Source organism: Anguilla rostrata, chromosome 17, assembly GCF_018555375.3.
Source record: "Anguilla rostrata isolate EN2019 chromosome 17, ASM1855537v3, whole genome shotgun sequence".
NCBI lineage: Eukaryota > Metazoa > Chordata > Actinopteri > Anguilliformes > Anguillidae > Anguilla > Anguilla rostrata.
The window spans coordinates 8769402-8795710 of NC_057949.1; the positions used below are offsets into that span (position 1 = coordinate 8769402).

General features: G+C 44.2%; 1 protein-coding gene across 1 annotated transcript; it reads left to right on the plus strand.

Moving 5' to 3' along the window:
• Positions 1 to 26215, plus strand: gsg1l (gsg1-like). Its single transcript, XM_064315544.1, has 5 exons — positions 1 to 723; positions 12047 to 12094; positions 17077 to 17229; positions 20814 to 20925; positions 24884 to 26215. Exons 1-5 carry the CDS (start codon positions 435 to 437, stop codon positions 25200 to 25202), a joined length of 921 nt encoding a protein of 306 aa, XP_064171614.1. The 5' UTR covers positions 1 to 434; the 3' UTR covers positions 25203 to 26215.
• Positions 26216 to 26309: the final 94 nt, after the last annotated feature.

Sequence of the window (26309 nt, forward strand, 5' to 3'; positions counted from 1 at the left end):
GAGAGGGAGAGAGGGGGAGAGAGAGAGAGAGAGAGAGAATCGTGACTTTAATCTTTGGGCGGCAGGCATGAGGGGGCGCATATAGTCAGGCAGGCTTCCTACGCTCCTGTTGGTTAGTTTTATATCTGTCGGTGGAACACTTAAAACGAAGTATTAGGGAGATGTTGCGCTTAAGTTTGGACTGTTGTGAATTTTCCACGCGAGAGTCACTGGATCCCATTTCTGGAGCGCCAAACTGAAACATATATCCAATGATTCATAGGCAGGCTACTTTAATTTTTTTTAACAGATCGTCTTCGGTTTCAGTCAGTAGCCTAGCTTATAATTTGTGGGATTTAAATTTCACAGACGTTTTTTTCTTCATATTTTCGTTATTTGTTCCATATGACATTGATGAACTCGTTTCACTCAACCGAGCGTAACTCTCGCGGACAATGAAGACCACTCGAAAATGCCGGGCTCTGTTGTCCGTGGGTTTGAACCTGTTAGCCCTCCTCTTCTCCACCACGGCATTCATAACGACGTACTGGTGCGAGGGAACCCAGAGGGTACCCAAACCGAACTGCAGCAAAGAAAGGCGACACAACTGCATCGATTACGGGGTGAACCAGACGGACCAGAGCAAAGTTCACTACAGCTGGGAGACTGGAGACGACAGGTTCCTCTTCCGACATTTTCACACTGGAATCTGGTACTCATGCGAAGAAAATATAGATGGAGCAGGTAGGCTACGCTATGACATTTACGCAGATGAATTCATATGGTTTAAGCAGAAACAGAAATCAATTCTCCAATTCGCAGCCTATAGTTTAACTTGTTTTAACAAGTGTTAAATGTTCTCTCAACACAGGTGAAAATCAAGGTGAAAGTATACATGCTTGGCAATTTGTTGTATTCCGTGTGACCACTGAATAATTTGTAGAAAAACACAACATATATTTAAAAATTGTTCAAATAAAAGAAATGAATGTGTACTTAATTTGTAAACCCTGAATGAGGCGAGGCACTTTTAACTGAAAAAGTTATCAATTTATTTCCGAATTGTTACGTTCACTGATCGTCAGCAACTGTTACTGCTGCTGCGTCTCATATTACGAAAACTATTGTACACTTTTTTCAGAAATTATTAAAATATTTAATAGCTTAAATAGGTAGTTTTTTCTGTGCTGTTTTGTGTGGGCGGAACAACAGACAGTTGTAAAAATATAGGAAGTTCATACGGACCGCGAGAACATGGAATCTCAGCAACAGCCCAGATTCTGCGATGAAAGAAATGCCTGTAACATTATTAACCTTTCTCAGATTTTACAGTTTAGGTCCAATTCAAAGAAGAAAGGGGCTGAGTAGCCGAATTTTGGCGTTCGAGGGGGAGAAACGACTTCTTTAATAGCCTGTCTTCTGCGGCTTCATTTTGGTTTTTTCTCGTTTCACAAATTGTTTGTGGGTGTGTTCGTGGGTGCAGACTCTCTTCACCTGGAAAACACATCAGCTCATTACAGGTCGCCATTTAGCCCCTGAGCCTCTTGGTCCGGGATTTATAGGAAAAGGTTGGGCAAAGGTTGCCTGGCAGGAAATATCAGACAGCTGGGGGTGCAGTCCGGTTACGGGGTTAAGGTTGCCAGGGGCTTGAGGGTGGGGCCACGAGCACGGCCAGAGCTGCGGGTGCCATCGCATAGGCTTGGAACTGGCCCGTCTTCACATATCACTGCATATTTAGACTGACCAGATACTGACCAGGTCCTGCATTCCTTCTGTCCTCAGCGCTCCTTAATTACAAAAGGTTCTGGTTGTTTCTGATGTTGTATAATTGCCATAAAGTTGCTCTTCATCACTCGCCTTAATAAACTTTAAAAACGAGTTAAGTTTTGGTCTCAGTGGTACAGAAACCGAATGTTATCTGGTGGATCTTAAGAATTTTTGACATGATTGACATTGGTGGTCTTTTAAGCTGTGTCACTGTCCACTCTCTGAAGAGAATTGAAAGTGTGTTTCTGGTGCTCACCTGGAACTACACATCACAGTACCGCATACAAAAGGGGTTTTGAGCAGCGGTCTACAATATTTTAATGAGATGGTGATTGTGGTAGGTCAGGTGGCTGAAATATGGATCAAACAGTGCAGTGAGAACAATGATTAAAATATGCCTTTACCATTTTGATAGAAGGATAGTTCATTTTCTGGTGTTTTTATGTTATTTTTGTGTTAGTCTATGTTTTGGATGGACCCAGAGTTTTTGTATACAATTAAGGATATTTTAGATACTTAAAGAAGTTTTTTTTTATGCCCTGCTGGCCCTACAATGGTTGAGATTGGGGATCAACACTTCATGCAATAGAGGCTGTATGTGTATATACCCTGATTATTATCTTAAAATTAATTTTAATCTCATATTTGGTTTGAACCATTTCCTATGATGCATGCAGCCTGTGACCATCCACCAAAAATAAAATAGATTTTTATATTTTTCTTTGTGAGTAAATGCTATATAGAATTAATGTGTTCATATGTATTGGCCCTGGGAACTGTACAGGCTGCTTGGAGATCCTTGAAGTGTATTGCTTTAAACCACAAACCCATTAATGCTTGAAATCCCTGAAAACGGTGAAGTTGTCAAGGTGGTGCTAGCCCACAGTAATGCACAGTGATGTACAATTACTCTCAGACTGCAGCTGCACAGCAAATGTTTCAGTGTTAAATAAATGGTAGCAGAGTTTATAAGACCAATAGGGATTCAAAGTTCATTTGAGTTAGACGTACTCTTGAGTTGAATTTTCACAATATTTTGCTGTGTACGATTGCAATAACTCCAGTTCCAAGATCGCTTTCCTCTCCATTGCAGGATTGAACTTAGCCTATGATTAACATCATTTTCATACTCATAAAACCATTCAGTGACCCCTCATACCCTGTGTGATGGGGGCATTGTCATCCTGGAAGAGACCACGACCATCAGGATATAAATGTTTCATCGTAGGATAAAGATGATCACTGAGAATAACTTTGTGTTGATTTACAGTGACCCTTCCCTCTAAGGGGACAAGTGGACCAAAACCATGCCAGGAAAATGCCCCCCCCCCCCCCCCCACTGCATAACAGAGCCACAGGACCCCCTCGATGTAGGGGTCAAGCGTTCAGGCCTGTACCGTTCTCTTGGTGTTTGCCATACATGCACTCGCCGACTTGTCGAGAATATGGTGAACGATGACTCATCTGACCAGATCACTTCTTTCCACGTCTCTGTAGACCAGAGCCTATGGTTTTTGCACCACTGATCTTTCAGATGTGCATTCTTCTTTGTAATGAGGGGTTTATCTACTACAACCCTATTATAATATCCCTCCCTATCTAGTCGATGGACTGCTCTTTCTGACACAGTCTGATCACACCCTGTATTGACATTGACATCATTTGAGGAAGAGTTGCTCTTCTGTTTTTCCTTACATATCGCACTAATGAGTGAGCATCACAGTCATCAAATGTGTGCTTTCAACCACAATTTCCTACCCTATTTACTGATGTCTTTCCCTTAGATCCTTAGATCTAAATGCCACAGATCATGATAGCATGTTAATTGCTTAATTGTATTAATTGTAATCAAGAAAACTACAAGATGTTAGTGAGATGTATGAACCTTAAACAAAATATTTAATGTGGCACATTGCATTTCCAAGGAAAAAAAATACGCATGCAGTAGCTTTAATTGCAATTGTTTCATGTGTAAGGAACTTTTGCCAGGAATAAAATAATTTTTTTTTTTCTAAAACATTGAGGTCTCTTTTAAAAAGTGCAGTCACGTCATGAGTCAGTGAACCCGGTAGAGTTATCTGTGTCTGATTAGCTGTGGGGTGAGGGGGCGGGGCATCGTCTGAGAGAGACAGAGGTAGGGAGACAGAGACAGAGGGTGAGGGGTGGGGGTGGGGTGGGGGGGGTGGAGTGAGAGAGCATGGAAATGAGGATTACATAACAGGGCTTGATGAGTTTTTCCTCAAAGCAGATGTCACAACCCGCCTTCCGCCTTATTAATCAATAGCTTTGCGCCTAATGCGGCCAGAGGCATGATGACGAGAGCATCTGGGGATCAGATGAGAGAGAGAGAGCGAGAGCGAGAGAGAGAGAGAGAGAGAGAGGGAGAGAGGGACGCTGCCAACGTCGCACACAAGAAGCGTTTCGGTACTGAATGAGTAAACACTAGTGCATTTAAAAATCTCAGAGCTAAGGGTCTGAGTGTATTGCTCACTAAGAAAGCCCCTGTTGGGTTATGGTGTCATAAATGACAAAATAATCTAGGGACCAAGTTTTATTTATTTATTTATTTATTTATTTATTTTTGTGTCTGAATGGTCAGCACTGAGGATTTAAGCTAATTCTCTATGGGTCAGTGATTTGCAGTCCATCTTGAACCCTTTCTTCATTGGGCAGTGGAGATTGGGCGGATGGATTTTTCGGTAAATTTTTAAATGCTTCATCTAGCTGAGGCTCTTATTGAGGGCAACTTACTGACGTGGAGAAGAACAGTGTCAGCAGGTTCTGTTTAAAATTCTTCACCGTTTACTACTTTCCTGACAAAGAAAAAACATAAAAATGGCAATTAAGTGTAGATGTTGAGTTATAAATGTGAGGCTAATTAGTGATGTGCTAACAATGCCCTATGGTCAGTACTTTATTCTGTCTGTGCTTCAAGTCCGGCCTAATTAGTGATTATTTATACATGGCACTGGAGGCAACAGCAGGGTATCTGGTTAATATTACTCCTGCTAGTTTTGAATTTAATATATCTGATATGACGCCCGGGTTAGAGCACTTTAAAGTTGTCAATTAAAATCTAAAATTGTTCACCCCGACTGTCATTTAAGACTTAAAACAGTGAATGTGGCTTTAAATTCCTGTGGTATTTTTTCCAGCATTTTTTCTTCCCCTTTTTAAGTTTTTTTATTCTGAGTTTGGAGTGTGAAATCGTTTTTGTAGTTGGTTCCATTGTGGAAATGTTCTGCGTCGATTCAGGTGGAGAGTGGGCACGTGAGCCAACCCTGTCAGCTTACTCAACCACCCCCCCCCCCTCCATTCCTGGGTGACCCTTTAACTAATGACACCTTGCTGTCCTTCCAGCCTTGGCACAGTTAGGTTCAATTGCTGCTCACAATTTACTGTTTAGGTATTTAGAAGGTGCTTTTAGCCAGTGTGACGTGCAGTAGGTGCGTTTAGTGTGGCTAGGAAACCACAACTGGATCTTGAGATAGTGAAGGTATAATCAAATCGGTGCCATTGCACAGATGCTTGCCAGAAGACATTCAAAACAATGGGAGAGAACAAGTTAGGGTTTTAGGGATCAACCTGCTTGGTCTGTCTGAGAGTGCAGACAGACAAGCAAGCTCTGCCCTCCCAAAGACAGGATGTCAAGCTGCTGCTTCTTTTGACTCCACTGTCTACCAGTCAGACGGTCCCAAACAATGAGCCTGAGGTGAGTGGTGAGCCACTGACTGCCAAGCCATGCTGGTGATGCTGCCAGACTGCACTGCCCGGCTCCCGGGCACAACCGCTGTTGGCAGTCTGGGTTTGACACCAGTCCACGGGGCCCATCCGCACACTAGGACAGCGCCTTTACAGGACCAGCCACCCAGCAGCCCTGTGTACCGTGCACACCACCCAACAGATGGCCTCATTTGGCGTGGAGCGTACGGCTAAGCCCTTTTCTGTGGGTCTTAATTATTTCAGTGAACGGCCAGGCTCCGTTGAAACATTGGGACATTTCAAACCTCGAAAGCGCCTCATATTAAACCAAAGTGGGTGAAGACGAGTGGGGGAAGGGGGTTGAACAGGCAAGACTTGTCCGCCATATGCGTCTGTGCTGACGCCAAGGTCGTTTTTTTCTTTGTCCTTTTCTTTTGCCTCGTCGCTTCTCAGCGAAAGTTCAGCCAATCGTGTTGATTAAACAGGCGTCTGTAGGGTCACCTGGAGCCTCATGGCTCAGCTCTGACCTTTGACCTTTGGTATGAGTAATTGGTTCCTATCCCCCTACAGGGAGTGTAATAATTGTAACTTTGTGAGAAAAGGAACCTTTGAATAATGACCGCCTGTCAATCTATCCCAAAGGGTGTGCCCTATACAGAGGAATAGTGTATCAGCAGTAATACAGAAGGGCTGTAGGGAATATGTCAGATATTCTGAATATAATAGAGTATATCAATCACCATGGACCTTTTATGCATATGATTGGAAACATAGTGCACATTCTGGAAGGAAATGGAAAATACATACTTTAAATAAGATGTGAAAGTGGCAATATGCATTAGAATTTTATGCTGTGCCGTATATATCTTTCCCTGTTCTGTTGGTTTTGTGTACCTGGGGACTGATAAATTGTTTTGGCAGAATAAGAGCCCCTGGAGACTAAGAACTGATACTACGATCTGCTGAAACCTTGGATGGGAGTTTCAAGCCTGTGTAGCAGCAACTCTAAAAATAACGGATTGCATTTCTATAGCGCTTTTCACAGTATCAAAGTGCTTTGGAGTGAGGGGGAAGCTCACCTCACCCACTGATGTGTCGTACCCAACCGGGCGGTGCACACCAGCCGTTGTGCACAAGAACACTCATCGCAGATCAGCTGCGGTGGCGAGGGAGGAGTGTCTTGCATCTCGTCACAAGAGAGACTATTTTGTACATGTGCACCCCATGCAATGTGGTGCAATTAATGTGCATCTGTTCACATTTCGTACCACAGAAATTCTTTGCCTTTAACTGCAATCATTTCTCTCATGTACTTTCTGTATGTTTTTCGAAATGCGTTTAATCGTTTGCAGATATGTATTTTGTAACCTTTCCATTTTTAATGGACAATATTACTGTGAAACTCATTGTTGCTGTAAAACTCGGTGCCCGGTTTGTGTAAAATAGATGCTTTGTATAAAATAGGGATTTTTGTGTATAGTAGGTGTACTTTTGACTTTCACCGTCAAGGTTGCCTCAGAGTGGAATTTGCTTGAGCATTGGAGGCTGGGGGTGTGGGGCTGGGCTGTTCAAACCCAACGCAGTCTCATCTAGAATGTCTTTGAATGTTTTGAAAGTATTTGTGCAGCTGTGTAGGAAGTGTTCACTGAGAGGGATCCGTGGGCCCTGTCTACAGACAGGTCTGTTAGGACGAAATGGGCGTGCTCTGCTTTTCTGCCTCTCCTCACCCCCGTGGCCTCCTGCATCTGTGCCATCACTCCCCTCCGCAGGCTGTGAAGATCCCAGAGTTTTCATCCCCAACATGGCTGACCTGTGCCAGCTCAGTTACAATGTGTTCAGCTGGAGCTGTTTGGGGGCTTGTCCTGCTAAAGAAAACTAAACTGGGTCTCGGTGTACCAATCATCCCCAAATCCTGACCATGACATGCCCAGGGAATTTTGGGGAACAATGTGCTTGAACTGTACTTGCCAGAGCATGACAAAGCACCTGCCATATCTGGTCTGACAGCATATTACATCTTATGCCTAATGCCTAAGTGTCATAATGTTTGCTGCAGCCAGTTTTAAACAAGTTGTTCTGAATCTGTTTTGTGAAGTTTGCTGCATTCATTATAACAGGGTTATGTCATTGGTCCTGTTATGCATTTTGTTATGCCATGAGTTGTGTAAATTTATAATGACATAATATTGACATTAGGGCTTATTGAATTTTCCCCTCAAATATAAAGTATATTTCAAAGTGAATAGTGCAAAACTTTCAGGGGAAAAAGCATAGGAGGTAAATCATGGATGAGAGTATTTTAGCACGGAAAATGGGAAGTAGTCTTGAGATGCTGAGTGGAACTCAGCAGCTTAAGATGGGGGATTTTGAGGACTATTCTTCAGGGAGGAATCGCAAGAAGGGGCAAGCACTGACCACGCCGGCAAGTGTGACTGAGATAGCGTGTCAGTGGAAGCGCGGGCCTTAGCGTGTGTGCATTAGACACTAGCGGCTGTAGCAAAGAAAGCTGCCTCTCTATTTCATTTAGACCCGGCGATGGTGCGGAGGGCATGTCTCACATGGGGGCGCGTTGTGAAAGACGTCGAGGGAAATCAATGTGTGCGCCACCCTTTTAGACCCCTCCGATTCTCAGCGGGGCAGGCTGTCAAAGAGACGGGAGCACCGGGGGCTTCTGTAGAGAGCGCCTGAGTCTGCCGTCTCCGATGCTGGATAATAGAGGCGGTGGGTCTGAGAGATCGTTCGTTACAATGGCGACAGCCTTGTTAAACAACCGCTGCTAACCGCTCTGCAAATTACACCCAAAAAAAGGGTCTGAATCAGAAGCCGGTATTCATTAGCGTGGACCGGGAGGGATGAGGGAGTTAATTACTCCGGAATAATTAAATCCTTTCATTCTGTGTTAAATAGAAGCGCGTTGTGTTCTGTGAGCATTTTTCTTTTTTTACTTTAACTATCATAAAAATAGCCATTCTGAATTATTTGCATGATTTTAATGAATACAATACTCAGTATTTAGTGGATACTCTTCGTATCCATCATAAACTTCATTAATTTTGATACTGTAAAGCGATAAATAATAAAACATACTGTAAATGCGAACTGTTTGGAACACATTTGAATAAATGCCAAAATACGTGGTACATTTTTAAACGGGTCTTAATTATTGTTGTTTTCCGGTGTGGTCTTTCGGTGGCCTAATTATGTATGACCAGCAGCATGAATCAAACTCAGGAAATGTGGTTTTCCCCAAAGTTTGTGACAGTGGCCTATGAATATTAATAAACTGTACCCTCATTTGCATGTCCAAAAGAGAAGAAAAATGTCAACCTAAAAGTTTTTAATTACGCTTCGTATTCACCTTTTGCCATTACAAATGTTCCAGTGCTCCGAGGGAAGAGTCAATGGTAGTTTTGTTCTCACTGTGTTTAATTGGAGAGTCCTGCTCATATATCCATATGAATAGCAAATGGATGATTAGCCTTATCTGCGACAAAAATGGGAATTAAAGAAAATGTGAGGAGAGGTGTCCAATATGGGTTGAAGCACGCGGTTGAAATAAATGGATGCAAATGGAGAGTGATTTGCGATGTTGGAAATGCTCTCTGAATGCGAGTAGTCATAAGCCGTCGTTTTTTTTCTGCCTTCTGTTTTTGTATACCTTTTTTGTCCCAATTTTTTTTTTTTTTTTCACTTTACACAGCAAAATTGTCGGTGTTAATTCAACTCTAAGAGAGTTTTTATACAATTCCAGGGGGGGAACGTGAGGCCACTAACAGAGCTGAAAGTACTCTTTCAGAATTTTCAGTGAACACTGTGCTGTATATTTCTGTGTGCTGTATAGTTTTTTTTAAGTGCACGGTGGCTCACTTTAACCCATTTCATCTGTCATTTTCAGAGGGTGCGTTTTATCTCTGCCCCCCCCCCCCCCCCGACCTGCTCGCAGCCAGCCGCCGAGCCCCCCCGTCCTGCGCCGCTGTCGCTGGTACCAGGGCGTTCCTTATTACACCGTGAGCCACGGGAACACCCAGGCCTCCCTCCCTGGCCGATATTTAAATAGGGATAAGACCGCTGTGATTGTGGCAAACAGGGACGAGCTCCACCAGTCAGAGATTGTTGGCAACAGCTAATAGACCAATAAAATACAGGCACCGTTTTGACCGGTGGGAGTTGCTGGAGAGCGATGAGACCGGATCCCGGCCGACCGAACCCTCGCTAGCCGTGCGTCACCCGGCGGGATTACTGGCTGCGGTTGGCACTGGCGCAGCAGGTCCCCGTCCATGCAGGGGAACAGTGCCACAACAGGGCCAGCCACACAGCAGCCCTGTCATCCTGTTCCTTTTCAATGGCAAATGATGATGTCAGAGAGTAATCTGTCACTCTTGGGGTTGCCAGTTGTCCATTTGCTCGAGTTTTTTTTTTTTTTTTTTTGGCACCATCTCAGAGTTGCCATATTTCAAAGCCTGAAAGTGGATGGACCGGCTCAAACTGAATGGTATTTCCCTCAGAATGTATTATCCCCCGGTCTGTGCTAACTGTATTCTGAGGGCAGGCAGGCTGGGAATATTGTTATAAATGGAGCTGTCTGTGTTTGTCATATTCTGAATTATGGGCAGATGCTGTGCTTGGTGAATTGTGGTACAGCGCGTGTTCTTGTCGATGTGATCTGTCCTGGAAGGAAAGTACAAACACACACACACACACACACACCCATGCAGACTGAGAGAGACATGAAATCTCTCACTTTGGATGTGTTTGGATTATCTGCTCTGATGGTCAGTGCGTTTGCCTGTGAGAGAGCCTAAGGAATATAGATCCCAGGGCCTTTCTGTTTCAATGCCACGGAAATGGGTTGTGAGTTTCCTCCCTCCCCCTTTCTGAAAAAAAAAAACAAACAAAAAAGTCAAGATTTCCAAAAGAAAATATGATACAACTCCATGTTTGTAATTCCAAAATATATTGTGATGTATAAGAAAGTATACAGATTGTTGACACTGTCTTACATGCAGTGGCTTTTACATAGAAATGATGTCGTTTGTTTAAAATATTTTTATAATGTATCCCTCTAAAGAAGTGAAAATTGCATTTTAAAGTGGGAATGATTGAACAGACTAGTTTTTTTCTGTGTACACTGCATTTTGTAATAGTTGTGTTACCTTGGCATGCTTTTATTGTAGCTTTTCTTCAGGAGTCATTTAGTCTCTCCGGCAGCCTGGGCCTACTGTATAATGTACTCAAAAGGAGTATCAAGTGCCAAATTCAAAGTTTTCCAAACAATTTAGTCTCAAATTGACCCTGTAAGGAAGTGAGCTTTATTTCTAATGCCTTGTAAATCTACTGTGCATGCCAGTCCTTATTTAGCACAACAAGGACTTTTTCCTTTTGAAGGCGCTTTGATCTCCACAAAAGCCATTTTATCTTCGGTGAAGTGCTACTGGTTGCCGTAGGAACTGCGTCTTCAGCGCAGCTCACATTTGGTCGGAAACCGCAGTCCCTCAACGAAGGTTGCTGGGAAAGCATGCGTCGTCATGACGACAAAGTCTGAGTGGATGAGAAGTTTGGGAACTTAAACGTATACAAGAAACACCCAAAATGGTCTTAAAATGTTTCTTAATTGCGGACTTTGCGTCCTATCAGGACTGCTGCGAAACAGAATGTGAGAAATCACGGTTCTCATATCAGACTCACACTCTCTTGTTTGCTGAGGCTCCGTCGTGTCTGTGATCAATAGTTAATCAATAGCCCGCCGGCATAACCGATGACTGAAGTGAGATAAAATAACTTTCACTGCGAGTTTCGACTTTGTGTGTTAGCCAGTCAATCGATATGCTGGATGAGTCCTGTCTATTGGGCTGAGTGATGAGGTCTAGTGTGGAACCCAGGATAGAGTTTACACATATTTATAAATATCTCAGTAACAAATTTGTTATTCTTTATAAAATAATAATTGCAAGACGTAATCCGCACAGCTACATTCTCACAGTTTATCTATGGCTCCAATAGGGACTAAATGTACCCTCGTAAGAGTTGAAAGTACGCAATAAGTAAACTGAATATTTTGCTGTTCATGCTTGGACTGTCTCAGAGGTATGCATGGCTATTTATTACAGTTCTCATTTCTTCAGTACTTGTTACATTTACCTGCATACCAAGCTTTATGTGCTAAGCAGACTGCATTTGCAAAGAAAAATCCCTTCAGTCGATTGTTTGCACTCAAGGTCATTTGCACACTTGCGCTTAAAACTATGGAAACTATGGAGCTACCACCCACATTCAGCAATGGCACGACCCAGACTCGATCAGAGACCATGTGGCTTGTCCATGAACTGCCGTGTTGTTCCTTAACCGAGTGAGCCTCCCAGCACCCCCATAATGTGCATTGTTTTACATTATTTGCTGAAATATTTGCCAATATTTTTGTGCGCTGCAAAATTTTTTATTGTAGCAAGCAGTGACCTCACATGTCCATTGTGTTTGGCATGTTTTTATTCTGCACACGCTGAGAGTTCCCTAGCTGTGTGCAGTGCAAAGGTTTCTTAACTCAACAACTTATAAAGTTGCACTCTTGGTCTCACGCCTTGTTAACCTTGTGTCTTCTCAGGTGAGAAGTGCAGAAGCTTTATTGATCTGGCCCCAGCATCTGAGAGGGGTGAGTATAGGCCTTCATTTTCTCTCTTAAGCCTGATTTATGCTTCGTGGCACAACCCTTTCGACGAGTGTCGCATGACAAAAAGTATTTCAAAAATGGAAAAAAGTGTCTCAACGCTTTTTTTTCCCCAGTGTCGCACACCTCTAGAATTTTGTTGTCGCAAACTTCATACTTTGTCTCCCACTGTTGATTGGACAGCCAAATGAAGTACCGGAATTCATTGTCATGGATACGTCATTATTTTTTGTTTATGTAAATCTGAGTGACAGACCGCCTTCTTTTTTCCTTTTGCATCATTTTTTAAAACAAAAGTAGATATTAAATTTATTCCTCCCCTGTTTCTCAGTAATTTCGCCGGGAGATAAACAGCATAAACATCAACAGTTTGGCGTCTCGTTACCGCAGACAACAGAATCCTCTCCACAGACCTTCACCGAAGTATAAATGCGGAACGTTGTTTGAGACTCATTTTTGTTGCACGGCACTTGTCGAAAGGGTGTGCACGACGACGTGTAAATCAGGCTTTATGATCTGTCTGGTTCTGGCAAGTCTGAGCTTAGGCATGTATATCATAATCATTAGCATCATCCTTGTCACAATAATCATTGACGTCAGCATTGTCATCATCAATATCGTCATCAAAGAAGCTATATGTTTATTGGCCAACACTCAACAGTGAACCAGTGAACATACAGAGCTATAATATCAGGTGGCTTTGACTTTTAATATCAAATTGCTCCATGCAGACCACAATTATTCTGATAATGGTTGTACTAATGTAATGAGAACGATAATACGTTTGCATCTCCATTACATTTTACAGTCAGAGTGACTTTAAACTGAATGTTTTGGTCCATAAAACCCACATTGCTCAACCACTGCACTGCTCCAATTTTATACTTATCATTTATCTTAATGGGTGTTTACTGAACTAATTCGTATTAATCTCCTGAAAGGCACAGTGCTGTGCTTGCATTCATGCTGTATCTGCTTACCCACCCTTATAGGTATTTGATCCACTTGAATATATTACAATATTTATGGTATTATGGTATCTCACTGGAGTAAATGCACCAAACTGGACATGTATGCAGCACAGACCTGGGTCAAATACGTATTTGTTTAGGATTCAAATACTTTTTTATGCTTTACTGATCTTGTCTGGTGTATTGGAACCAATGAAATACTCTCAAAAAGTGCAAACCCCACCTTCTGGTCATACTGGCAGGCTCAGTTACACCAGGCAAGATCAATAGAGCACAGAAAAGAATTTGAAACCACAATAAATACGTATTTGAGCCAGGTCTGATACAGTATATCAATTAAAATAGTTGATATACGTATATCATACACATATGCTGTATGTATATTTTTATGTATAGGTGAATATATATACAAACACATATGAAATAAAACTGTTCATAGAATATGGCAGATGGTGAATGCGCTCTTCTGAATCCGTAGCAGGAAACCAATTATGAGCGCTGCTATGTGATTGGCCATCCCAGAAATGGGAGTAAAAATGTGGAAAAGATGATTGCAAAGAAGGCTGACAATAAAGAGTGTCTCTTTCTGTTATTCTGAGGGTAATTTTGGTCATGCTGATGGAGTTTCTGGTGAAAGAGAATGTATGTTATATACTGTATACAATCCCCAAGTGTGGTTTAAATATGAACATGCAAATAATCATGTAATCATGTTACATTTATACTGCATTTAAGAGTTACATGGAACTCTTTCCCAGAGTGACTTGCAGGGCATAATGGTTTAGCAAAGAGCGGGGGCAATGCCTAGTCAGCAGTTTCACAACCAGCAGTCACAGTCCATACATAAACCTACACCAAACCATAGCAGGGGCGAGAGGGAGTTTGAGGGTGTAGCGCTTTGAACAGTAAATGGGTTTGAGGACATAGTGTTCAATGTAGCATAGCTAGGGCTAATAAACCAATAATAAACGCTTTCAGGGTTTGTTGAGCCAAGATGTAATGTAAACAGGTGTATTTTCTGTTTGCAGGAGAAGATAGACAGTGACTCTGTTGTCCTGACTGTAGTGAAAGAGACAGGTATTTACCTTAATGATGGACAGGGGAGAAGTGTGGGTTTGTGCTCTTTCCAGTCTGATTTATTTGAAAGTTAACTGCAGAATACTGAATTGGGAAGCATTTTATTATTGTTGTAAAAAAAAAAACTAAAAAAAACGGACTGAATTTCATTAAATTCCAGTTCATGCTGGCTTCTGGCAGCCCAGGGAAGCCCAGTGTCTCTTCACAAATAATTGTTTCTGAACAACGAGAGTATAAGCAACAGGGGGTAAACAATCACACTCAGATGGAAAGTCTTGCCAGATTCACCCACAGCACTTGTTAGGCATTAAAGTGTGACTGAGTAGAACCCTAGATCTGGCTGGATGCCAGCGGGCACTGTTCAGTGTGCATCCAGATAGGGAAAAACCAAATGTGAGTTGTGATGTTTTTAAAAAATAAAAACGCTCAGAGATGGGAATCAAATTAAAACACTGCAGATTTTAATTGGAAACGTTTATCTAATTGTGACCTGTTAAAATCACTGTGTAATTACTGAAATTCGGCTGCCTCGAAGGCAAAACTCTCGGTCCATGACCGTCATTACGAGCGAACCGTGAGCTTCGAATGCGGCGTGTAATTAATTCTCTTTTGTAAACACGGGCTCCTCTCAGAGCTGCACCGGAACCTTCCGCTGTTATTCATAGTTGGAGGTGAATTATTCGGAGACTTAGGAGATTTTGAAAAATGCCGTGAAACACAAGCGGCGTTTATCCACCGAATTTGTGTGTGTTTCAGAACGGCTCTGCCGGACTCTGCAGTGGCGAGCCTACGCAACTGAACGGCACGCTCTGGGCATCAAACCTCCCTGCCTTTTTTTTTTATGCTCGTGTTGATTTGCTCATGATTTTATTTATTTTATCCTTGATCCTCTCCCGTGATTCTGCGGAGAGGTAGCCAGCGGCTGTTCCATCTGCGCGCAAATGCTCCTTTCGTTTCGTTAAGGGCCCAAAGTGTGATGGGAGGGGGGGGGCGTGGCCACGGGGGGGCTATTCACTTCCCCGTTGTCCTTGTTTGCGTCCGTCCCAGCTGCTCGGGGCGGCCCGCCCCGCACTGCCCTGGGAGGAATCCCAGCTGGAAAACTGAAAGGAGAAAAGAGGGCTGGGAAAAAAAAGCCCCCAGATTTATTATTACAGAACAAGCTGGGAGCAGGAAGGACGGATGGGTTTAAGGACCTCTATCTCAGCGCTGCAGCCTTTAAATTTATTGGATTCACTCTTCGGGGAAAAACCAGAGGCGACAGGGGACATATTTCTCCCGGGTTGCTACACGGAACTGTACTGACGTTGCATTTTCTGTTCCAAGCTTTCTGTGGGCTGCGCAGCTAGGGGTAAAGGGGACAGTAAACGTGGGCAATGCGTGCTAGCATCGCAGTGCTAATTTACCTGAGCTTCCCTAAGAGCGCGTGGACTGTTTTACAGAAATAACGAAGGATAAGAAAACAATTAGGCTTTGTCCGCATGGTATCTTAGCTGTGCAATAAATTGTCACTTTATTTTTTAACATAGCTCAAATGAAGGGCAGGCCTGGGCCAGATTATCAGTGGAAACATGAACTTTTCAGACACCAGCAGACACCAGAGGAATTTCTGCTGATCACTGCCAAATTTAAAAGAAGCTAATTTGTATACAGTATATAATAACACTGTTCAGATTAGTTATTCTTTCTTGTGACTGTGATGTTTTAGTCAGTAAGACGCTTGGATGAAAATTCTCAGGAAACACAGCGTTTTACTGGCATGTAAAAAGTGAAGGTATTTCAGATTCGACGCAGGTCCGGGAGGCAGGTTTGGGAAGGAAGGCTCCGATCCCGCCGTTTTCTCCGCGTGTACCGGATCGAGCCGTCCCGGCGCTGGCGGGGGGGAAAGAGAGGTCCCCCTTCGCGGCGGGAGTGACTTTGCGTTGCCCCCCCCCCCCCCCCCCCCCAGTAACTCTCATTAATTACAGCCCGACCACACAAGGGCGCCGCGCTCACATTCACACGCCCTGACGCAGCGCGCGGGTTAGCCGAGGAGCAGTAAAGCAAATGAGCTATTAGCCAGCTAACTGATGGTGATGGTGTCATTACGCAGACCTGCAGCACAGCATTGGGTGATGGGCACCCCCCCCCCCCGTGCAGCACGGGGAGGGGTTCGGTCCTGGTCTCTCGGCACCCGGCGGGCCGTTACGCACCGGCTGCGTCGGCTGCGCAGTCCTCCCACGCAGCTCGTCTGCGCAGCTCGAGCGGTGGAGATGAGGGCCGGGGTAGGAAGGGGCGGAGGGTGCACATGCTGCTCTTTGCCCTTCCACGCGGACAGAGGACATTGCGCAGGCCCGGTCTAAATTGTGGAGAGAACTGGGGGAAGAGTAGGCCTTTGAGGAAAATAAAGGCAGGCGGTCTGTTTGGTTTGGAATACTAAGCCTCTCTAAATCAGCCCTGAGCGGATCTGTGGGTGGATTCGTCCCATTTCTGTTTAGTCAGTTCAGGAAATGAACAGAATTTCAATCTGTTCTTTGAAGAGTCCTCGTAGAATACGATGGGTGTTCTTCAACACGGGTGTTCGGTGATTCATTTCCTAATTTGATATATAGTGTGTGTGTGTGCATGTACGCGCGTGTGTGTCTGTGTGTGTGTGTGTGTGTGTGTGTTTGTGCATGTACGTGTGTGTGTGTGTGTGTGTGCACGTGCATGTATGTATGTATGTGTGTGTGCATGTGCGTGCGTGCGTGCGTGCGTGCGTATGTGTGTGTGTCTGTGTGCATGCATGTAAAACATAACACCCATTGTGTTCTTTCACAATGGGTGTTATGTACTTCAGGTGATGTATTTCAGAGCGTGTTCAATGGTGGTGTGAGGGGCAGAAGCCAGGTCCTGAGGGTGCTGTTAACACCAGCCGCTCTCCCTGCTCCCCTGTCTCTGCAGGAGTCCTCTGGCTGTCGGTGGTGTCGGAGGTGCTGTACATCATGCTCCTGGTGGTGGGCTTCAGCTTAATGTGTCTGGAGCTCTTCCACTCCAGCAACGTGATCGATGGACTCAAACTCAACGCCTTTGCGGCCGTCTTCACTGTGCTCTCAGGTACATCCCCGCCCGCACACCCCCCCCCCCCCACCTGCTCCCCATGCCACCCCAAACCTCTCCACCCTGCCCCACCCCCAACACTGCCCTCCTTTCACCAGACAGCCCCAAATTCACCCCCAACCAGCACGACACCTGATCCCCCGGTGCCTCAACCCCAATGCCTTACTGCTAAACGCAGCTAGCAACCCAAATCTCTCCACCCCGCACCCCCCTCACGCATCTACCGTTCCTCGTTTTGGTGACGGTTCCGATGGCATCGTTCTTTTCCCTGCGCTCTCGGAGCCGTGGCTGGGCCCGGCCGCGCCCTCGCTCCCTCTCAGGTGCAGCGGGACCATTAAAGACCTCACGCCCGTCGCGTCAGCGCGAGGGGAAATCGAGCGCGCCTGCTCACGCCGCCGAAGAGCGTTCTGAAGGGTGACAGGGGGGCGTTTTTATCTGATGCATTTCTTATTTATTTTTTTGGCGTCTGGCTGTTCTTTGTGTGCCAAGGTTGTCGAAAGGTTGCCTAATGGATCGGTTATTCTTCAGAACCTCTGTGGACCGTGGACGGGAGCAATTGTAAAATCGCAAAGCGCAGAAATGCATGAATAAATAAATAAATAAAACAAATCAGCAGAATAACACATCTCTCCCACAGCTAGTACGCTGTAAACAACTGGAATAGGTCTCTATAATGGAATTTAAAATCCTAGTTATGGATTATGTATATTACCTTTGTTCTGTGCAATATAAACTGTATCAACATTATATATGGAAAGGATAATTACATGAAATGATATATATCAAATGGATAATTCATGAAATTGTTAAATAAATAAATATATATATATATATAACATAGTGTCGAACAGTTAAAAATGTTTTGGAGGGGAGCCTTTTCTTTAAAGAACAGTAAAATGCCACAGTAAAGTAAAAAAAAAAAAATGTTATATTAGATTTTTCTGTATAATTTAGTCGTTTCAGGACAGGTTTTCAGTACAATGGACCCTGGAATCCTTGCTTTTGGCAGCGGGTTCTGAGGAGGCAGGTAAAGCAGGCCGGTGGAGGGGGGGGACGGGATCCAGCGCTCGCCGTATCCGCCGCGTTTCTCTCCCGCCTTAGCGACTGCGGCGGCGGCGGTGGCGGCGGCGTCCCTGTAATTCCCCGCTGCCTCTGAGCCCCGACGGCGGCTGGTTCCGGGCGGGGATTACTCCGCTGGTCTGCCGGCCCCATGCCGCTGTTCTTTTTGCCTGCTGATGCCCTGTAGTTCCCGCGCCAGTGCTGATCGAGCTCAGGGATTGCCATGCGCTCTCCCTGCTGTGGGTGAACACAGTGAAAACACAGAGCCTGGAGACTGCACTTTTCTGTGACAGAGTTCATTTGATTCCTCTTGGATATGACGGAGTTAAGCTGAAATTGGGAAAAATTGAACAGTGTGCTGTGAGCATTCCAGGAGTGTTTGCAGGAGTCACCTAGATGGGGGTGCACTTGGTCTGACCCAGGATTTTAAATCATCACAATTATGGCACTTGTTCATTTGTTGATTAAAAAAAAACTACTTTTTAGACAAAAATTCAGTGACGTGTTTGAATTCTTGCTTCACTTCATGCTGGAGGTGTGATTGGCGCTGTCCGTGGTGCTGAAGGCCTCCCGGGCTTCTGAGACGGTGTCACAATGTGTTTCTGAATTGGTGTGTAGTAACAAGCTAAAATTAAAGACAAAATGTGTGAGGATCAAATTCATCCTCACAAAACCAGGCCCCTCCCCGAGCGCTTGTCAGCTAGCCGATATTGTGCTTCACTGCCCAGATAAGCTCGTACTCAGCTAGACCGGGCGGTCCCCGTGGGTTCCCAAAGGACCAGAGGGGGTCACTACCGAGCAAGGATGTCACCTGGTCGGTTACCACCGAAAGTTGAAGGAATGATGTAGTTCTGTTTTTTAATACATATTCATTAACCCCCCCCCCACACACACACAGTTTTTTCACCTTTGACTCAGTTTGAAACCTTTTTTGCTTCTCCCTCTTCCCCTGTCTGATCTTCACTTTCCTCCTCTTTCTCACGCATGCACTTTCTCTCCATCCCCCTCCTCTCCCCCCCCCCCCCCCTTCGCTCTCTCCCTCTATGTCTCGCTCTCTCTCTCTCTCACTCGCCCGTTCGAATCAATGGAAGGAGTGGATGTAATTTAAAATCCGAATATCATTACCCCGAGCCGCGCTGCACCTGCATGATGAAACGGGACAACTCTGGACGGACTGCGAGATGGTTCAATTACATCCGCCATTAAAAAGCTATTTGGATAGATTTATGAGACGCATTTGCTTCCTGACAGGATCATATTCCTAATTTAATTAAAAGGACAGAGAGGGAGCGGGCCCACACACGCCGTTTCCCGGCTGAGCGTTTCCAGACCGTAACGCGTTCTCCCGCAGTAAAAATAGCATCCCCTGGCGATTGTGTCTTTGCGGGGTTACAGACTGGAGAAGTTTTTGAAAATCTGTAAAAAAAAAAAAGGGCAAGTTTTTACATATCATGGAAAAGCCTGAGGCTTTGAAGGAGAACTTTACTGCACAAAAAAGATAATAAGCTTCATTGGGATTTAATGTACTGTACAAAAAAAACTGTCTGTTACATCTGCAGAAATGTCTTTTTCCACATCAGCTGTTTCCAGTACAGTACAGCATCTCACCTCAAAACCTCAAAACTAACTGAACTGTGTTTTTTTTATGAAAAACACAAGTATACCACGCATGATGCAACGGAATGTAAACATAAAATCCTAAGCAGAGTTTTGTTCAGTAGTTTGTATTTATGGATATCCACGTGTGTGTGTGGGTGTGTGTGTGTGCCTGCTTGTGTGTGTGTGTGTGTGTATGCCTGCTTTTGTGTGTGTGTGTGTGTGTGCATGTACCTGCATGTGTGTGTGTGTGTGTGTGTGTACCTGCATGCGTGTGTGTGTGTGTGTGTGTGTGTGTGTACCTGCATGCATGTGTGCCTGCTTGTGTGTGTGTGTGCCTGCATGCATGTGTGTGTGTGTGTGGGTGTGCCTGCATGCGTGTGTGTATCTGTATGCATGTGTGTGTGTGTGTGTACCTGTGTGTGTGTGTGTGTGTGTTTGTACGTGTGTGTGTGTTTGTGTGTGTGTACCTGTGTGTGTGAGTGTGTGTGTGCGTGCGTGTGTGTGTGTGTACCTGTATGGTGTGTGTGTGTGTGTGTGTGTGTTGTGTGTGTGTGTGTGTGTGTGTGTGTACCTGTATGTGTGTGTGTGTGTGTGTGTGTGTACCTGGTGTGTGTGTGTGTGTGTGTGGTGTGTGTGTGTGTACCTGATGTGTGTGTGTGTGTGTGTGTGTGTGTACCTGTGTGTGTGTTGTGTGGTGTGTGTACCTGTTGTGTGTGTGTGCGTGCTGGTGTGTGTGTGTGTGTGTGTGTGTGTGTGTGCGTGGTGTGTGTGTGTGTGTGTGTGTGTGTGCGTGCGTGCGTGTGTGTGTGTGTACCTGTATGTGTGTGTGTGTGTGTGTGTGTGTACCTGTATGTGTGTGTGTGTGTGTGTGCGTGTGTACCTGTATGTGTGTGTGTGTGTGTGTGTGTGGTGTTGTTTTGCAGGGCTCCTGGGGATGGTGGCTCACATGATGTACACACAGGTGTTCCAGATCACGGTCAGCCTGGGACCGGAGGACTGGAGGCCTCACACCTGGGACTACGGCTGGTCCTTCTGGTCAGTGCTTCACCTCCTCCACCTCCCTCTCCCGACCTCCACAGCCCGTCTGCCAGACTGGGTTAGGGTGGGGCGTAGACGTGAAACCTTGCTAGTGCCCTGATGGACTGCAGACTGCAGCCACCTGAAGGACCAGAGGAGGAGCCGTTGTGTGACGAGGGAGAATACCCAGCCAATAGAACAGGCTTCTTCTGTGGGCGAGGCTGTTAGGGTTAGATCCCCGCTGCCACACCTGGCTGCTGGCGACGTTCGCCAGTGTGACAGTACAGTCATGCAGTGCTGTAACTGCTCTCATCTTTGTTATATGCTGCATGGCAAATTCCTTTAAAAAATGGCTGCATTTTTTAATTGATAAAATTATACACTGGCAAGTGAAATCACTGGGGTGTTGATGCTATTGGCAGTAATTGCTAATGCTAATCAAATGGTGAGGCTCAGTCATTTGTTCAAACCAGTATGTTATGAGTAATGTGGAGAGCTCAAAGGTAAATCGAAAGCACGCATTGTGTTAAAACTGTGCAGGACTGTGGGAAATTTACTTCCTAAACACTTGCATAATCACAATTACATACTGTACTCATTTCTGAAAAAGAATTTGGGTGCCGGCTCCTCCCCAAACACCAAGCAACTGTGTGACCTAAAATTGAAGGTTTTTTTTTTTTTTTTTGAGGGATTCCTAGACAAGTCACTGTCTGTCACAGCTGAAATCAGATGGGTGGGAAGGGTAGGTGTTGAACAAACTCTTACTGAACCTGCTCAGTCAGTACTCGTTACCTGTTTGTGACTCATAGCAAATGTGTGGTTTTTTTTTGTTGGGAAAAGACGGTTTAAAACTGGTAAATGTAGGTTGTCAGAAGGAACAGAAATAAGCTTTTGCGAGGATATCAAAATGCACCGTGGGTTCTTCGGCGATGAAAACAATCCTTTTTATACACATAAAGTCCGTCATTAGTTTCTCACACACCCAGACAGATCAGTGCTGATTAGCGGGTTCCCATGGAAACCAGCTCAAAGGTGAATGTTGGTGCATATTGTTCAGCGCAAACAGATATTCTCGCTTGGATGAAGGCCTGCGAATTCACAACACAGAAAATTCTTTGAAAAGAGTCCTCCCACACATCTGTGTTTCTCCTCACCTGGCCTGCTGTATTTCCAAGGTAAAACCCCGCTGAATAGACTCGAACCTGCTCATTCAACAGAGTTTCTGCAGCAGATTAGATCAGTGCTAACAGAACAGCACTTGATAAGACTTGATAAAAGCCACTTAAATATATTCGATTTTGGTGCAGAATGTGTTTTTTAAATATTTGTTTGGCATTCTGTTATTTACTGGCAAAAATATTATTTTAAAAGGAATCACAATATTATTCAAGATTTGACATATGTTTTTTTAACATTCAGGTATGTTATACATTTAATCTTTGGGAGGATATTCATTATTATGCATAAATTAAAGTGTAAATTTGCATAGATACATATTAATATATTTCACACTTGTGAAAATCATAATTGAATATTTAAAAATGCATGCAGTATATTTTGGTCAACTGTTAAACCTGCAGGCAGATGGCAAGCTGCTAAGGGGATTCTCATGCAGATCTAACACTTTTGCCAAGTCACTCTGGAGCCCAGCATTACACTACCGTAAAAATCTCTCTCTCTCCCTCTATCTCTCTCTTTCTCTTTTTCTCTTTGTGCATTCAAATGAATTATTTGTTTTACCTCCTTGCTTCCTTTCCTTGCACCCTTTTCTAGCTCCTAGCTCCACCCATTGGTGGAAGGAAGGACGGAGGGATCAAGGAAACGTCTATTAGGCAAATGGAACGTCCTTGCTGTTTCAGGCATCAGTTTGAAGCCATGTCATTTACAGACGTGGCAGATGGGGAGGGGTGGATCCACAGGTCGATCGTTTATTCGTTGTGTGTTCTGGGGAGAAAAAAAAACTTCCACAAAGGATGCACCCGTGTTACTTTGCTCAAGCATCCTTCGGGAGCCTCTAAGCTCCTAGCTTCTTGAAGCCGCGTTTAATGGGTTGGAATGTCCTCAAAGCAAGGACTGAGGAGGCAAGATAAAATAAGCAATTAGAAAGAGCGCCCTCCCTTTCTCTCTTTCTCTCTCATTCACTCTGTCTCTTTTTATGTGTGTGTGTGTGTACAGAGAGAGAAAGAGAGCACTTTTTAAGGTAGTGTACTTGAACTAATAGTATTGGTTACAATCAATACTTTTGCTCTGTTATAGTCCCATTTTAACCATGGATATTGGCATCTTGTGTCGTGTATCCTGGCCAAGTATGATTAATTACGCACTTCACTGGTATATTTCACAAACTTGGCTCCATTCAAAATAATCAGAACACTCGTGCATCCCATTCCAGAATACAGGGAAGGTCAAATCGTCTGAAAATTGCACTCATCTAAGTGATTAAATTTTTTCTTTTATCTTTTCCTTTATGGGGGGAAAACATTGCTATAAAACATGCAATGAAGATAAGATCCTTTAAAGCGAGCAGTTTGCAGCAGAGTGATTATGTGGAGTTGCAGTGGAGCGTGACAGGAGTGCAGAGGCAAAGCGTTTGGTTCTGACAGCCGCGAAAGGGCCTTTTTCATTGGCCGCGGTACCCCAGCTGTTCCGTCGCCATTAATCCCAGCTTCTCCCCCGGCCCACACCTCCCTCCCCACCATATGGCCCTGTTCTTCTTTCCTGCGATGCTTTTCAAAGATCTGAGGAAGCCCTCGAATTAAACAGCCCATTGTTAAAAATGCTCTCGGGTTCTCAAAGGCTAATTTGCGGCGCAAAGGGTTGCGTACCTCTCCGGCCGCATTGTCACAGCTGTTCAAGTGTGAAAATGGTTCTTTTGATTGGTTCAGACAAGTTTGTTTTTGACAGCTCAGCTTAGCCCTGCCCATTTTCATGTTCCTGGAACCGCCCACTCGTATCATAGGTGCATGTTTTACTTTTTTTTTTTTTTAAATGTTTTCAGCCAAACACATTTCCAAGTTCTGACTTAAAATGTCAGACCATTTTGGATATGCATGTGAAGTAATAGTGGAAAGATAAAAGAAAGACGGATGATGGCTTTTTTTTAGGTTTCCTTTTAAAGAATTCTAAGCACTTTAACTACCTAAAGAAGGGCTTATCTAATGTTCTGGTGATTAATTAAGAGCGATAAGACTCAGCGCTGTGTTCCTTCAATGCTCTGTAGTTCTGTATCAAGAAAGTTCTAGTTAGGAACGGGATTTGGCAGTGATATCAGTGCTGTGCTTTCTTGCCCTTGGTTTTCGGTCCCGGGCCACACCCCTCTCATGAATTCTTATGATGACATAGCATATCAGTTATACTAAATGTCTCTTCAGTGAATTGTAATATCTTTGAATGTAACTCCTCATGTTGGTGATGAATTGTACAGTCTAATAAAATGTGCTTGGATGATTAATTGTATGTCGTCAAGCTTTGGCTACTTTTTTGGAATGTCTCACATTATGAATTTTAACTTAACCATGTTAACTGTAAGCACAGATTGTCGATAGTAAGCAGATGGTCAGCTACTGCATTACCTTTGCCCCCTGTACTTCCTTACTCTGAAAGGGAATATGAATTGTCACAAAGAAGCATGTCCAAGGACAGAAAATCATAAGATTATTCAAATTGGAATGTTGCAGCTTCATTTGTACTGAGTAATGAGTTATGACCATCAGACTTCTCTAGAGCGTGGGGTCCCCGACCCTAATCTAGGAGAGCCACAGTGTGCTGAATTTTTGTTTGCACGCTAATGTTATTAACCCAAGAAACCAGAGGCTGCGTTCAGCACACGATTAAGTACGTGCTGAGTAACAGTGAAAGCCAGCAGCACACACCGGCTCACCAGGACCTATGCTGGGGACCCCTGGTTTGGAGAAGTTGCGGTGGAAGTGTTTTCGGTTATTGACCCCCTTACCTGCCTCCCGTTCTCTCCCCTCAGCATGGCCTGGGGCTCGTTCACCTGCTGCATGGCCGCCTCCGTCACCACCCTCAACTCCTACACGAAGACGGTCATCGAGTTCCGGCACAAGCGCAAGCTGTTCGAGCAGGGCCTGCGGGAGGAGCAGGCCATCCTGGACCAGGAGGCCTTCCACTACTTCCGGGACCGCTCGGTGCAGTCCGTCTCCGGCTCCGTCGAGGTCTTCCAGGCCCCGGGTCCGGGACAGGGCGGGGGCAGGGGCAAAACGCGGGGACCCCCGGTGGCCACCTCGGTAGACCTGGGCGACAACCCTGACTCTCTGGGAGAGGAGCAGTGCTGAGGGACGCCGTTCAGAGGGCACCTCCAGACCTGTGCCTGGAACCTTATCAGAGGACCGTGGAAAGAAATCGGCAAGAAATTAGCGTTTTCTGACTGAAGATGGATGTCTTTCCAGAAGTATGATTACATGAAAGATTTTTTAGGGGGACATGCGGTAGAGCGTTAAACAGGACAATAAATTGTATGTATTAATGTTAAGATCTTGACAAGTGGTGACAATTTGTGTGCTCATGAAAAGGCAGGGGCGTACCAACAATCCAAATTTGATTTAATTCCAGACTTAGGAGCATAGGAGCCATTGGTTTATCAAAACAAGGAAAGGCCCACAACAGGTAAGGTTTGTGTGGGGATCAAATAGGTTTCTAGACTTCAGTGTAGGAATTTAGGTATGCACATTTTTTTGGACTGTATCACTGCCATTCGTAAATATATCGAATGTGGATTTAAATTTTATTATCAACCTGCTACTTTCTTGCCTTATCTTTGCGTGACAAATTTATGCAAGACTTTCACGCTTGCACAATATGTTTGTTCCATAAGCTGTGTCAGAACTCCTGAAGATAGGTGTAGGTATCACAGACAATGTAATACTTTAATTTGTCACTCAGAGTTAAAAAGCCAACACCACTGATGTTAGATGGAATGGCACTAAGGAACGAAACTCTTTATGCAAGATTACAGCTCAGTTTATATCCTGCTTGTCCGTGCTTGTGGTCGTTTATGAACTTTGCTGGATTCTTACCACAAAAGCTCAGTGACAAAGTGTATTAGTCATTTGTAATTCTTGAAGCATCCACTTATGTAAATGTACCCAAACAAACAGAAGCTACTTTGTCTGAATGCATACATTTATTCATGGTTTCTACTCTGTTTTCTCTTTTATATGTATAATTACACAATATTTGTACAAATTTAAATGCTATTATCGTGATCATCATTATATATTTTTAATTTGGCAGACTGTTGTCCAGAGGGAAGAGAGAACCAGAACATACAATAAAGAATTAAAAAATGTATTGATAACACTGCCAACATACTGTTAAAATTAAACAGAATTATAACATTCATAATAACAGTAAACTATGCATCCTTGTGATGTTGAACCTTA